General features: G+C 57.1%; 1 protein-coding gene across 19 annotated transcripts in view; it reads right to left on the bottom strand.

Annotated features, from left to right (window-relative positions):
* The window catches only part of FBRSL1 (fibrosin like 1), a 243,842-nt gene that overhangs the window by 121,483 nt on the left and 107,359 nt on the right, over positions 1-15,000 (bottom strand). For 16 of the 19 annotated variants that reach the window (XM_074300108.1, XM_074300116.1, XM_074300010.1 and 13 more), the window contains exon 4: positions 9,807-9,842. The exons of the other annotated variants lie outside the window; for them this stretch is intronic. In XM_074300108.1, the coding sequence (XP_074156209.1) occupies positions 9,807-9,842 (36 nt within the window). The remainder of the gene's footprint in view (positions 1-9,806; positions 9,843-15,000) is intronic. 19 annotated transcript variants of the gene reach the window in all.

Below are 15,000 nucleotides of genomic sequence, written 5' to 3'. Positions count from 1 at the left end.
AGGGAAGAGCCAAGGTGGAAGATCTCGCGCAGGAGTTCCCAAACAGCCCCGGCCCCCTCGGTCCTGGCTAAAGGCCGGTCGCCGTTTCCGCCGTCTCCTGGGCGGCTGGGTGGCACAGAGATGGGGGTGACCGGGAGCTGTGACGTGTCTCAGTGAAGGACTGTGGAAAGTCTCTGGTTTTTCTAGATCGGGGAAGATGGAGATAAGAATGTTGAAGCGTGGGACAGCTGCCTAAGACCAAACAGCTTTGGAGACAAGGTGAAGGGGTCTTACTGCAGGACCTGGGTCAGGAAAATGCTGAACTTTGAGAAAGATTTTTTTCCTCCCCAATGAGGGACTGAATACCCCCTGATGGAAAAAGTCTAAGAATATGAACCCAAAGCCTTGAGGAACGCAGCGAGTGTCCCATAGATCTGTATCCCAAAGAGATCATAAAGGAGGGAAAGGGACCCACTGTGCAAAACTGTGGCAGGAAGAAACTGGAAACTGAGCGGATGCCCGTCAGCTGGGGAATGGGTGAGTAAATTGTGGGATATGAATATCAGGGAACATTATTGTTCTGTGAGAAACGACCAGCAGGAGGACTTAGTGAGGCCTGGAGAGACCGACAGGAAGTGATGCTGAGTGAGGTGAGCAGCACCAGGAGACCACCCACAGTAACAGCAAGATTTCCCAGCGATCAAGCATGATAGACTCAAGTCTTCTCAGCACTACCGTGGTCCGAGATGATCCAGCAGACTTGGGAGGGAAAATACCATCGGCATCCGGAGAGGCCGAATGCAGATCAAAACGTACTATTTTCAACTGTTCTGGGTTTTGCTTTTTCTTCCTTATTTTTCCCCTTTTCCTTCACAACACGACTAATATGGCCAAATATGACTGTATATGTGTAACTTGTACCAGACTGCTCGCTGTCTTGGGGAAGGGAGAGGACAGGGAGGGAGAGAGAAAAATTTGGAACTTAAAATCTTACAAAAATGCATATTGAAAACATATTATTGGAAGAAGAAAATACTACTGATAAACAAAACCAGAAACAAGGAAAAGCTCAGAATACAACGGCCACCACCCTGCTCTACCGGGTGCACACGGGGAAACCATCAGGGTCCGCGCTCCTCACTGCCCACTGCAGCCACTGAGAGCGCTCCGCCCGGCTTCTCCACCCGAATGCCTAACTAATGTGCTGAATGCCTAACTAATGTGCCGAGATGAACATGGTCAAGATGTCGCTCATCACAACCCACTGCTGCTGAGAGGCGAGGCCGAGAAGCCGGGCAACGACAGCCCCCACGGAGCCCCTGCTGGTCCTCCTCCCATCCCAAGCCCGCAGCCTCCCTGGAGACACAGCTGGTCAGTGGGCGCCGCAGCCACAGCGAGGGAAGTCCCAGAAAGGAGCGTTCTAGGCAGAAATGGATTCGTGGTCGCCGCCTGCGAGGATCCAGCTGACCTCCGGTGCTTTCCCCATTATCAGGTGAGCTCCCAGGGAGCAGACTACCTGACTTCTCCATTTGTATTCACTCTGCTCCAATCACCTCCTTCCCCGCTTGGTCTTTCTGTTCTGTCTCTTGATGCATTTATCTCTTTGTCTAAACGTGCATCATCTATCATCTGTCTACTGATCTACGTATCTATTTGTCTGTCTCCTTGTTTTCCCCCTTCCTTCCTTTCCTCCTCCCTTCCATCTTTCTCCGCTCTCCCTGCCTCCCTCCCTTCCTGCTGGTCTCTTCCCTTTACTTGACCGGGCAATGGTCAGCAGCCACTGGATGGGCTTGGAACAAAGCAGAAAACAGGGTTCAGATCACAGGGACAGCTGGGTCATCCTGCAAAAGCGGTGTGTTGAACCCCAAGTTCAAGAATACCAATCTGAAGGCCCGGATGCTACACCCAACTATGCCCACCAAGGGGCTGAGAATTCTTCAGGGGGCTCAGGATTTTGGGGATCCTGCTTTTTCCCTTGGAGAAGGTCTTCCCACCTTCCCATCAGGCCCAAGAAAACAGCAGCCCACACTTTGCATGAAAGACCCAGAGCAGAATTTGCTAAGGAAATGCATCAGGAAAATGAGGCTTTTGCTGCACCCCTGGGGATTTGCATGTGGTCAGGAGGAGTCTGGCCAAGACTTCCCTCTGAGGCTTCGCTGGGCCAGTCTGTCCTCTGACTAGGAAGGGGGTCTCCACAGCCAAGGCTCAGGCGACAATTCCTTCATACAAGGGAAGCTGGAGTGACAAAAGGGCCTGGGACAAAAGCAAGGCCTAAAAGGTAAACTGAGTCAGGGGACCTAACACCTACAGGCTTCCCCAGGAGCAGGGACTGCCTTACTTCCCAGTAAATGCTATTCCTTCATTTTTAGTTAAGCAGCAAGATGGAGGTGTGGAGAGCCAGGAGTCAGGAAGACTCAAACCCATCCTGAGACACAAATCACTCTTTGGCTCAGTTTCCTCATCCACCTTCCAAGGAGGTTGTGAAAATCAAATGAGAAAAGAGCTGTGAAATACTCTGCACTTATAGCACGACAGAAATAGAAATGCTATTTATTATTAGTATTAGTTGTGTTATCATTGTTATGGGAAATGGGCCTATGCTTTCGTAGCCGCAGGTATGCCCTCCCAGAATGCAGCTCACAACCCGGGGACCCCTGCCCACTGCCTGGCCTCAGTTTGCCCCTGTGGGCCCATTGCTCCAATGTACTACAGCCTTCCCCACTTTCTCTTGAAAAAACCAACGTCAGACCCCTGGAACCCACTGGTTCTCCCCAAGCGACCAGCTTTATTTCCCCTGACATTTCCATCTCCTGCGCTGCTCCAGCTAGCAGCCCTGTAGCCCACTCACAACCTCATGGCCCCCTGCCCGATGCACGTTTTTAATTCTTCAGTGATGGCAGAACTGCATGTCTCAGAGTCAGATAACCACGGCAGCAGAATACGGATATTAGAAAGATGAGCCTTTAATTTGGGGGTCACAAGGGGGCTCGCTCGCCTCTGCTTGCTTAATTGGGGCCCATCTCGTCCATCTGCTCAGTCTGCCAAAGTAAGGAGGAAACATTAACCAGGCCCTTGGAGGTCGCCATTTGGGTAGTTGAACTCTCCCCTCCGACTGCCAGTCCCCAGAGAATTTTTTGGTGATTTGCCAAAATCTAGAGAAAAGTATCAAGGACTTACTAGGTGTAATTCTGGCTATTTCTTATTTGGCGGCATTAGAAGTAGATTACCCAGAACCAGACAGACAGCTCTAAAGCTGGTGGGATTAGGAAAGTGAACAAAATCAGGGGAAGCGTGTTCAGCGCGGGTCTGGTGGGACCCCCCCACCTTGTGATGGCTGTGGTGGGAAGGGGTTCATAATTTCTGCCTGGGCCTGGGCCACGGTTCAGACTCCTACTGATCACACCTGAGAAGGTGCAAGGACAGGAATCAGGTCAGCAGAAAGGCCACCTGGAGCGTCCCAGTGGCTCGGGATGCCCATCCTACCCCCGTGCAGTTACAGGTGTGGGCCCAGCGCCACGGTGCTCCGGAGCACAGACGTCAAAGAGACGGCCGGGGTCCAGGGCACACGTCCCGCTTCTCCCTCCCTGGCAGCCCGCTAGATAAACCTGAGAGCCCAGGAGACGCCCCCAACTCCTGAGCCTCAAGGCCTCGGGAAGGCCAGGACAAAGGTAACCTCAGTTACCTGCAGGTAAGCGCCTTGAGGGGAGGGATTCTTTGATTCTGCACGGCAAGCTCAGTCCTTGGCATACAAGAAGCACTAAATAAATGCTTGTTGACTGACAGGTGCCCACACAACCCGCCACTGTAGGGATATCACGGGACTACTGAAGGATCCTTGGAAGGCCTAGTATGGTCCCCTCATTTATCAGACACGGAATGGGGCCCAGGAAATCAAAATGTAGAATTTGAACCCAGACCCTCTGTCCCTAAAGCTTCGGCTGATCCTTGAGCTAGCAAAGTGATGGGTAGAAGCTCTCCACTGGGAGGAGGGGAGGGTTTGAGATACTGCGGTCTTCGGCCCTCTGGTCCCAGGGTCTCTCAGCTGTCAGCCTTCATGCCCCCACGGGGGCTCTTCCACCGCTGGCAACTTGCCAAGCTCCAGTGTTTTCTTGTTACTCCATCTCCAGGATCTGCTCTGTGCCCAGAGGCTTGTCCTCCGATAACTGTTTGCTAGTAAATTAGAGTCCCTCGGAGCCCCATATTTCCTGTAGTGAGCTCGGCAGAACAAGGAGAGAGAGGGAAGTCTTCCCCACCCCGGCTGCTCTGGGAGCAGGAGGCCCCGGCCCTGGGCGCGCTGCCACCTTGGACAGCTACTGGGCCAGCAGTGGGGCCGGGCTCAGGCCTTGTTTCCTGCACTGCAGAGTGGGGAGACCCTGCCTCTGCGGAGTCTGGCACGGAACAGGGGGTGATAACTGCCGGCTTGGCCGAGTCCAACGTCGTCAAGAGCAAGAGAAGCACGAGGTCCAGTGCTTTGTGAACTCCAAAGAGCTGGAGAAACGTCAGGTGTGCGAGAAGTTGTTACCGTTCTTGGACAGAACCAGGCGCCAAACGCCCCCTTCTCCCAGCTGTTAAGACTTCTCCCCTTCAAAGTTATGTTCAAAATACACTGTGTATACCCATACACCCCCCCACACACACACACACTCGTATATTCCTATTTTTATATGTTGTGTCTCTATCAGACTGTAACCATCCCGAGGGCAGGAACCGTTTTTGCCTTTCGTTGCTTTTAATCAATGTTTACTGTCTCATTTATACAGGATGTCCCTAGCACTTGGCTAGTGTCTTGCACACAATAAACACTTAATTTGGTCAAATTATATAGCATTTTTTGGCTGAGGTAATTGGGGTTAAGTGACTTGCCCAGGGTCACACAGCTAGGAAGTGTTAAGTGTCTGAGACCAGATTTGAACTCGGGTCCTCCTGACTTCAGGGCTGGTGCTCCATCCATTGCCCACCTAGCTGCCCCTAAATTGAATTTTTTGATTCACAAATGTGATTGGATAAGATGCTACCTTGTTGACAGAATGACAGACTGACATGTGAAGATGGGTAGGAAGAGACTGACAGAGGACACAGAGACAGGGAGACCTGAGCATCCATCGGGGCTGAGAAGAGACTTTAAGGTCCCTAAATGGTAGCTGGTAAAAGAGCCCCCTCTTGTGGGCCCGGACCTTGGGGCAGGGGCAGCCAGAGCGCAGGAAGAGCTGGCTAGTCCTTGGTGACACCGGCTGGCATCGGAGAAAGTCAGAGAGAGGAGGGTGCGGCAAGCAGCGGTCCGAGGTTCCCAGGGGCTGGAGGAGCGTCTCCTTCACAAGGAGCAGCTCTGAGGAGGGACAGAGGGCAGAGCAGCCCAGGTGCAGCCCCGAGGTGACTCAGGGATGGAGGCCTAGGCTGGAATGGGTCACACCACTTCACCCGCGGCCTCAGGGCCTCCCTAGCTGTGTGCCTCAGTTTCCTCATTGTGGAGGATCCAATGGAGAGAAGGTTGTAAACCCTTTTAGCTTTCAGGGCCCATCCGAGAGCTTGCAAAGGCTAAGGGCGGTCTCCATGGATTCCATACGAGGAAGAAGGCGGCAGCTGGGATGGGGGCCTAATCTCCTGGCCCAGGAGGGGAAGCTGCACCTCACCATAGAGACCAGCTCCCTGCTGCAACTGCCCACAAGGTGGGGGGGGCACGAGGGCATGTGGATCTGGAGCACAGGGGAGGGGCCGAGGGGGAGGTCAGGGGAGCAGCCAGGGGCGGGCAGTTAACAGGGCTTGGGAGGCCACACACAGGGCCAATCAAATGCCCTTTCAGTCGGACAGGCCCCCTGGGGCCCGGTGCAAAGCCGCTTCATCCTCCGGGGAGAGGCTGGGGGTGGGGGGACTGTCAGTCTCGGGATGGCCTCCCACTGGGCCATCTGCTTCTGTTACTCATTTGTGTGGCAGGAGGCAGGACCAGGCGGAGGCTGCACCTGGGAGGCTGGGGGGGCACTGTGGGAAAGGGGTTCTCTCTGGGAGAGGGATAAAGGCCTACTAGGCCGGGATGGGGGTGGGGCAGCAACAATGGCTCCACAGGCCCCAAAGCAGAAACTGCTCTGCGGGAAATCCTCCAGCAAAGCTGCAGAAGTGGGAGTGGGGAGGCTGAGGGGAGAGGCCGGCTGGGCTGGCCCTGTGCGGACAGCGGGGAGGGGGACCAGGAGCCAGCCGGGAGACCTGGAGCTCAGGTGAAGGCCTTGGAGGGCTTTCATCCGGAAAACTACAGGCAGGGGACGTGGGGTCGTGCCCAAAGGTTAATTGCGGCCCTGAAGAAGGGCATGAGGGCAGAATGGGCTCCTGCAGCTGGGGATGGGAGCCAGCGGGGTCCTCCTTTCTGCTGGGTACCCAATGGCCAAACTGCCTTCCCCAGGATGGGCTTCCTCGCCTGTTGGACGGGGGTGGGAGGAGCTGCGGCCTGCTCGGGGCCAGCCAACTCTCTGAGCCGGAGAGGAGGGGCAGGAAGCCTCTGGAATCAAGCCCCAGTTCTGGTTCTTTGGTGAAATCCAAAGCTCTGGGCTGGGAAGAGAAAGTCTCCAAGCCTCTGGGCTCACTGAGTACTGCAGGTGGGGGCGGGAGCCGCTGCCTCTGCACCACAGGGGAGAAAAGGCACAATGAGAGCAAGGGACTGCAGACCGGACCGTCGGGGTGGGGGGCATGCGCTGCCTTCTCTCTCTGGCTTCGGACTTCTGTAACTTAGATAGGGAATCAAATAAGCCAAATTGAGGAAATAAGTTACAGGATGACACAGAAAGAAACAAACAAACGTGAAACATTGAGATGCTTCAGAATGAAAAGCATCAGAGGCGGCGCCAGGACAGAGGGGTGGTGATGTACAGGTGCTGAATGAGCATCCAGGGCTGAGGCTTAGTTTGTTTAAAGGAATGCAGCTTCCCAGGAGGTCTAGGATCCGGAGGGGTGAAGGTATGGAGACAGACTTCTTGGGAAGTGACGGCAAAAGTAAAAACCAAGTATATTAACAATAGCTAGCACTTCCGTATTGTTTAATGGATATTATCTTATTTAAGCCTCATAGAAACTTTTTTTTCCCCTGAGGCTGGGGTTAAGTGACTTGCCCGGGGTCACGCAGCCAGGAAGGGTTAAGTGTCTGAGACCAGATTTGAACTCGGGGGTCCTGATCCAGGGCTGGCGCTCCATCCGCTGCGCCCCCTAGCTGCCCCCTCATAGCAACTCTTTGAAGCTTGTGCTTTTTAGTCCCCACTTTAAGTGTAGGGGAATTGAGGTTAAGGCCATGGGATTTAAAAGTGGCGAAGGTGGGATCTGAACTCGGAAGCCCCCGATTCCAATTATGGAAAGAGCTGCCTAGATTGTAGGGAATGTATTTAAATACATTTTCTCTCCCACATTAGCTTGTGAGCTACCTGAGAAAAGGGACTGCTGTTTGCCTTTCTCTGTATCTTAGCACAGTGCCCGACACACAGCAGGCGCTTAATAAATACTTTTTTCGCTGAATGATCGAAAATCCACTCCTTTTTAAAAACCACAATTAGGTTGTTGGTCGGACGGAGACCAGCACAGGTTCAGTAGCTTGTCCCTGGCCTACCTCCCTAAAGAGCAGAAGACGGCGGGGGTGGAATAGGACAGACTTCCTCAGCAAGTCCAAGGGTGGGCGTCAGGGCCAGAACGGCATCGGACCGGGCCCTTCCTGCAAGCCGGGGTTGTCCGGGGGAGCTGATGAGGCAACGTTCCTCTCGGAGCGGCAGAAACGGAGGCGAGGTCTTTCTTGGATTTATCCATCGAGAGGACTTTGGTGTGAGAGAGATGGCCAAATGCCATTTCTTTTGTTAACAAAATGCTAGCACTATTTACAAATACCCAGAAACTACGACTCTCAAGCTTAGAATGTCAGACCTCTCTGGCCACTGGGCCCAGGCGGCTCTGGAGGGGAAGGTGAGGCAGGGGCCAGTTCCCCTTCCCTGATGTCCCGGGCCCCTTCGAGGACAAAGGACGAACATCATCCACCCAGCGAGGAGGGGGCCACGCAAGGGGGGAGCCAACTGCCTGGAGGAGAGAACGGATGAGACCCTCGGGGCCGGGGCTGGACACAGCCCAGCCCCAAGCCCAGCTTTGGCCCAAGCAGAAGCAACAACCACTGGAGAGAAGACTCCGTGGGGAGAACAGAGAAGGATCTAGGCCCCGGGGGAGGAGGAAGGATAAGTCAGACACAGGGGATGCTGGCAGGTGCCTCCCGTTGTGACTTCTCCCCATAAACAATGGGAAGCCCCTTGGGGTCCCAAATAAGGGCCATGAGCGGGAAAGCTGCACCCCCCCCCCCCCCCCGCCAGGCCCACGCCTAGTTATGGGCAAAGCAACAGGGAAAACTTATGGGTGCTTTTCATCCTAATTAGAAGCAGGCTATTGTTTAATGGGAAGCAGATCTGGGGGAGAGAAGGAAGAAAGAAGAAAAGAAAAAAAGGGAAGGAAAGGGAGAGAAAGAAGGAAAGAGGGGAGAGGGAACGGAGGAGAGGGAAGAGGACGGGCCGGGAGGCCCCTGCCTCGGGAGATGAATCCCCTGTGTGACAAAACAGCCGTGTCCCGTGGGCAGCTGCATTGTGGGGGGAGGGGGGTTTAAAACCAAGCACAGGTAGCCTTGTATCCCTGCGTGTCTGGGTGCGACTCTGTGTGCGCCGGCCCCACTTCGGGGTGTGTGGGAAGGTGGGGGAGCCACAGACCATGAGGACAGGGCAGAGAGAGGGGGAGCAGGGAGGGAGGGAGACAGACACACAGAGAGCAGATCTGAGAACAGAAAGTGGTCAGAGAGGGCCTGCCCCCCTAACAGCGGCCGGAGCCCCCCCAGCCCTCAGTGAGGCAGTGGCCCAGCAGAGATGGCCCCCGGGCTGGAGCTGCGGTCTCAGGCCCCCAGGGGCCCCGGAGCCCAGCTGCTTGTGCTCCGGCCAGGCTCGAGGCCTGAAGCCTGGGCTGGGGCCAGTCGGGCCCTTGTTCCGGCCCGGGGCACCAGGGCCGGTCCGCTCGCTCAGTGTCTGGGTCTCAGGAATAGCTGCTCCGGGCAAACTTTCCAGCACCCGTTCCCCAGGCGGGGGTCCCGAGAGTGGGGGAGGTGCCCCTTCCCGCCCCCTCTGCGCCCTGGGGAGGCTCACGGGGGCGTTGGGGGACAGGGCTCGGCGATTTCAGAGGCTCCGATCCAGGGCCATGACCCCCCCCACTCCAGAGCGGCCGTCGCCCCTCCCAGAGAGGGAGGACCAGCAGCCCTGTTTGGGTGTTCTTGTACAGAAGTGACCCCCCCCACTGTCCCCCTAGGCCTTTGGAGACGGGAGGAAGCAAGACCAGTCCCTAGGAGCAAGTCCCTGTGACCAGTGTGGACCCCCCACACTGTTTCGGTTCAAAACAAGGCCCCCTCTCAATTCCCTGCCGACCCGGCCCACCTCTGGGAGCCGGGGCTCCCCCTGCGCACACAGGCGCAGAAGTGTGTGGAGGGAGGGCTCTGGCGTGGCCACGTGGGGAGCGCCTCGGACACCCCCATCACCCGGGATGGTGGAAGTGGGAGGGACGGTGTCCTGCTCCCCCCCACGGGCCTGACCAAGGCCCCTGGCCCTGCCCCCCCAGGGCCCGGCCGGCCCCTTCCTAGCAGGGGAGGAAGCGAGTCTGTGACCGCGGCCGCGCACCCCCCCCCATGCTGTGGGGGCCCCCCTGCCCCCCCAGGGCCCGGCCGGCCCCTTCCTAGCAGGGGAGGAAGCGAGTCTGTGACCAGGGCCGCGCACCCCCCCCCATGCTGCCCCCCCCCAGCTCCTTACTGCGCCGTGAGAAGCAGAAAGAGGAGAGTGACTTACGGAGTAGCCTCGTCCCGAGAAGGCCTGCGCCGAGCTCTGTGGGAGGAAGGACAGGCAGTCAGTCACAGAGTCCACGAGGGGGCGGAACTGCAGCAGCCCGAGCTTCTGGGGGCGGGTTTCACTCTCTTTTCCCTGGGATAACTGGGGTTAGGTGACTTGCCCAGGGTCACGGCCAGGAAGTTGGTTTAGTGTTGGAGATCCCATTTGAACTCGGGTCCTCCTGACTCCAGGGCCGGTGCTCTCTCCACTGCGCCCCCTCCCCTAGCTGCCCGTCGTTTTTCATTAGAATGCAAGCTCTCTGGGGACTTGCGGCCCTCCCCCAGGGCCTGGCTAAAGGATCTCGGGAATGAGCCCTGCGCCTCAGGTGGTCTCTGCAGCAGAATGCACCCCCAGGGCAGACCCCATACTCCCTGGCCTGAGCTCTCAGGGGGGGAGCTCAAGTGCAGGGAAAACGAGGGGCCCGGGTTCAAATCCCACCGCTGCTCCTTGCCGCAGCAAGGCCCTTAACACATCTGGGCCTCAATGGCTGCTGTGTGAAATGGAGACTGTCCCACACCCTTCGAGACCGCCGTCAGCCGGCCCTGTTCTCTCACAAATGCCCCCCCCTCCCCAGGCCCTGAGTCGTACCAGGCCTTGGCCCAGGCCTCCCCTTCACGGCTCCCCAAGGTCTTGGCCCGTTTTAAGTCACTCTGTCAGAAGGGAGAAGGGACCCATCAGAACCAGGGGCGGAGCTGGGACTTAGGGGGGGAAGATGTAAAAAAGCAAATAAAGTCTTAATAGGAGACGTTCCCTCTAATTAGCCATTGGGGGGGGGGAGCCCCCCTCCTGGGCACTGCAGGGAGACTCCTTCTGTACATGGATGGGTGGGACCATCCCAAGGAGCCCCCTGTTAAGAGTGAGACGCTGTGGTCTAGAGTGTGATCTCTCTGGCCCCAGGCCGGAAGTAATCCGGGACAGCAGCTCGCAGGCCTCCAGCTCAGGCCTAGGACGTCCAGAGGGACAGGCCCTTTCAGAATGTTCCTAGTGAGCTGGGGGAGGGGGCAGCCAAGGACCCCGATGTGACAGGGAGGGGGTGGGGGTAAAGGCGGGGAGACTGATCCCACGCTCAGTGGAGGAAGCGTCCGGAGGGCGGGCATCTGACTGGAGCTTCTCCTGTGCCCCCCGAACCACAAGGCCCTGGTGGCTTCTCCCCACTAGGGATGGGGCTGAGAAGTGGGAACGGAGCTTGTTCTGCCTCCAACCCCCTACAATCAACTCCCCCTCCCCCACTCAGCCTCCGGGTCCCTTAGCAGGACCCAGCCCAGGACCCAGCCCAGCACCGGCTCTCCCCAGAGGAACCTGTGTGTGATAAAATCCGCCTTTGTGACCCATTTTGGGGTTTTCCTGGCAGATACTGCAGTGGTTCCCCATTCCCTTCTCCTGTTCATTTGACAGATGAGGAAACCGAGGCAAATGGACTAACGTGACCTGCCACCAGCAAGTGTCTGAGGCTGGATTTGAGCTCGGGATATGAGGCGTTTGGCCCCAGACCCAGCAGTCCGAGTATCCCCCGCCCCGCAGCAGCTGCTGGAGGACAGAGCCCGCCGTTACTCCGTCCTCGTGCAGGCGGCTAAAAGCCCGGAACACAGCTGCCGACCCAGAATCGAGCAGGAAGATCCCGCAGAGGGGAGATGAAAGGCAGCCATTCCCACAGGCACCTGGAAGGGAGATGCGCTTTAGGAAGCCAAGAGGGGCCGCGCAGTGAGGGAGAGGGGTTCAGCCAGGACCCCCGGGACTGCTGCGAGGCCGCCGGGCCGGCTGGTCCCTGGTTATAGGGGGGCCTGGCGGGGTCCCACAACATGGGCCGCCCAGATGGCTTCTTAAAATCAGTGAGGCCGTGGGCTAAGTAGGTACTTAATGAGTGCTTATTGAAGACCATAGCATTAACCATCAGTAAGCATTTATTAAGCACCTGCTGTTCATAATTTGCCAAGCCCTTTACCTGCACTGGGCCGAGATCCACACAGCACCCCAGTTTATACATCACAGATGTGGCTCACCGAGTCAGCCCAGCCCCGCCACCCCTCCTACAGAAAGTCTGTCCGGATCGGCCCCAGAAGCTTCAGCCCCCAAGTTACTCAGGAGGACGTGGGGCTTTCCTGGCTCCGACATCCCGGCTCAGTCCCCAAGCCCCGATGCTCCGACACTGGGGCGAGAGTTTCCGCATCTGGTTCCCCACGTTTTATGTGCGGAACAATTCCCACAGATGCCAGGCCCGGGCCCTGCCCGCCAGGAAGCCGCCTATTCTCGGAATATTTCTCTCAAAGGCAAAATAGAGAATTCATGGCGGTGGGCGGGGCCGGCCTTTTGGAGTAAGGAAGCGGGGCCTGGGCCAAGCCTCTGGGGCCTTGGGGGGCAGAGAGCCCGAGGTAGGAGGCCCAGGATCGGAGGGGAACGAGGGCAACAGGGGCTGCAGGGGAGACCAGAGGTCCCCCAGGCCGGCCTCGCCTCTTCCCAGAGGAGGAAAGCCCAGTGGCCACATGCGCAGCCTGGGATCCGGGGCTCCTCTCCCAAGGGTGGAGGACTCTGGGATCTAGCAGGTGGGGGTCCCGGCAAGCCCCTCCCCCCAAGCCCCGGGCTCCTCCTCTGCAAAAAGTGGGGAAGCTGGGACTGGATGCACTCCCATGGCTTTAAGAAAGGAGAGGCTGGGGAAGCAATTAGAAGAAATGGAGGGCTGTAGAAGGGACTTCTGGGCACGGCCTCTGGCGCCTCGGTTTCCCCATCAGTAAAATGAGGAGGCCTTCAATGTCCCCCCCCCCCAGCAGGCGGCTTGTGGGCGAGAGGGAGAGAAAGAGCTGGGATGGCTGTGAGAGGCAGCTCGGCCGCAGGCCCCCCTCCCCCAGCCTCCCCGCCCCCCACGGAGGCCCCACCTGCCAGCCCCGACCAGGCCCAATAATTGGCAATTTGGTCCCGGCCCCGGCCTTCACACTGAGCCCCGGCTGTGCCTGGAATCCGGCTCCATTCATCAGGCCCCGGCAATTAGGCCAGAGCTGCCTCTAACTAGGGCAGCCCCCGCACTCGCAATTATGGCTCCGTGTTCCCATCTTGTGGTGACAAAACGGAGAGTGCATGACAATGGGCCTCCCCGCCCCCAGCCCGGCCTTCCCTCGGTGCCCCCTGGCCCTAATTATCTGCAGGGCCCGCCCTCCCCCAAAGTCCCCATTATCCGGGGGGCCTCCCCTCAGGTCCCCATTATCCAGCCGACACCCCGCCCCCCACCATGGCCCAATTATCCCGCTGCCCCTCCAACCCAGGCCTATTTAAATGATAATGAAGGAAGAGCCATTCAATTCAGACTGGGAGAAAATCCATTAGCCCCAGCCCCTGAGAGGCGTGGGTCAGGGCAGGGGCCCCAACACTCCCCAAAGAGGGGAGCCCCGGCCGGGGAGAGAAAAGCCTGCTGGGAAACAGGCCAAAGCTCTCTGGGGTCACGGGGGCTGCCCCCAGGGACACAAGCGTGGCGGGGGAGGGCCCGGACCCAGACACTGAGGAATGGCTTCCGACCGGCTGCACAGCAGAGGTCAAGCGTCCTCCCGAGCCCCATCCGCCCCGGGCTCCCCACCCACCCCACGGAGGGTCACTGGCGGGCTCAAAGTCTGGGGCTGGGGACAGGCCCGGGGCCACTCCATCTTAGGAAGCTTGTCCCACCAGCCGGTTCCACCGGCCCCTTCAGTGAATGAGGCTCAGAACCGCTTGGGAAAAGCCTGATTTCTGCCCAGCAAGCGAGCCTCCAAACACTGAGAAAACAACTCTGGCTTCTCTTCTCTGGCCTGGGGCCAGGCTGGGCCGCCCGCCTGGACCTCTGGTCCATCCCCCTGGGGGAATCCCTCCAATACATCCCCACAGCTGGGGAGGGGGGGAGGAGAGGGGGACGGGCGGGCAAACCCTCTGATCCATCCCATACTCCCGGACCTGCCAACAGCAGGTACACAGCCATGTCTTTAGCAAGTAAAGACAGACTCGTGGCCAAGTGATCTGGGGGAGAGAAAAGGTCACTAGAAAAATGGGGACCTGGAAAGCCCTACTGGAGGAAGAGGATCTGACTGGAACCCCACAAGAGACCAAACAGAACTGAGAAGCGAGGGACAGAGCATAGTGGGGGAGCCGTGGACGTGGGGTAATTTGAGTCCGAGGCCTGAATTCAGATCGGACTTCAGATGTGTCCTAGGTGTGTGACCTTGGGCAAGTCATTTAACCAATCTGCCTCAATCTTTCCGTCTGTAAAGTGGGGCAATGATAGCAGTTACTTCCCAGGTGGTTATGGGGACCAAATGAGATGATACCTCTAAGTCACTTAGCCCAGTGCTTGGCTTTCAGCTTGCACTTAATGAATCCTTTCTCTCTGCTAATAAGCTTTGCAAAAAGACGTGATCAACAGCTCTGGGCATAGGAATGGGATGAGAGGGAACAAGTGTTTGAGCTCTCACTCCCTGTCCTTGCCCTATGATGACTTTATGGTCCAGAAGGTTAGAGGAATCAATATGGAGAACTGTTATTGAGGATCTGGGGCGGGGTCACCTCGCCTATACTCGATTTGGGGACAGCATATTCCAAATCCCTCAGAAGAGAAGGGGGCCACCTCGTCCTGAAACTACAAATTCAGACGAGATGAAGCAATCGCGTGTACCCTCTGACCCAGCAGTACCATTACCGGGCCATTAACCCTCACCTGCAGCCCACCACAAAGATGGAGGGGAAAATGACCCATATGTGCAAAAATATAGGGTGTCCCCAAAGTCTTATCGCAGGTGAAGGCTATTAAAGCTTTAAACTGTGCTAAGACTTTGGGGACACTTGGTATTTATAGCAGCTCATTTTGTGGTGGCAAAGAATTGGACATGGAGGAATGAATGGATAGATGAATATGATGGAATATTATGTGCTCTGAGAAATAATGAAGGGGACAGTTTCTGGGGAGACCTGCACAAATCCATGCAAAGGAGGCTGGGAGAACCAGGACGACCACCACCATCATCACCATCACTGCATCACGCTTCCAAGGTTTACAACTTTACAAATATCTCCTTGCACAAGAGCACTGGGAGGCTGCTGACATCATTCGCCCCATTTTACTGATATGGAAATGGGCAGGCAAAGATTTGCTCCGTCTCACGGTTAAGTGTCTGAAACAAGACTTTCCTGACTCCTGTCCGAC

The sequence above is a fragment of the Sminthopsis crassicaudata genome, chromosome 1 (assembly GCF_048593235.1).
Source record: "Sminthopsis crassicaudata isolate SCR6 chromosome 1, ASM4859323v1, whole genome shotgun sequence".
Classification (NCBI taxonomy): Eukaryota; Metazoa; Chordata; class Mammalia; order Dasyuromorphia; family Dasyuridae; genus Sminthopsis; species Sminthopsis crassicaudata.
This window is presented reverse-complemented; position numbering and strand designations above follow the sequence as displayed.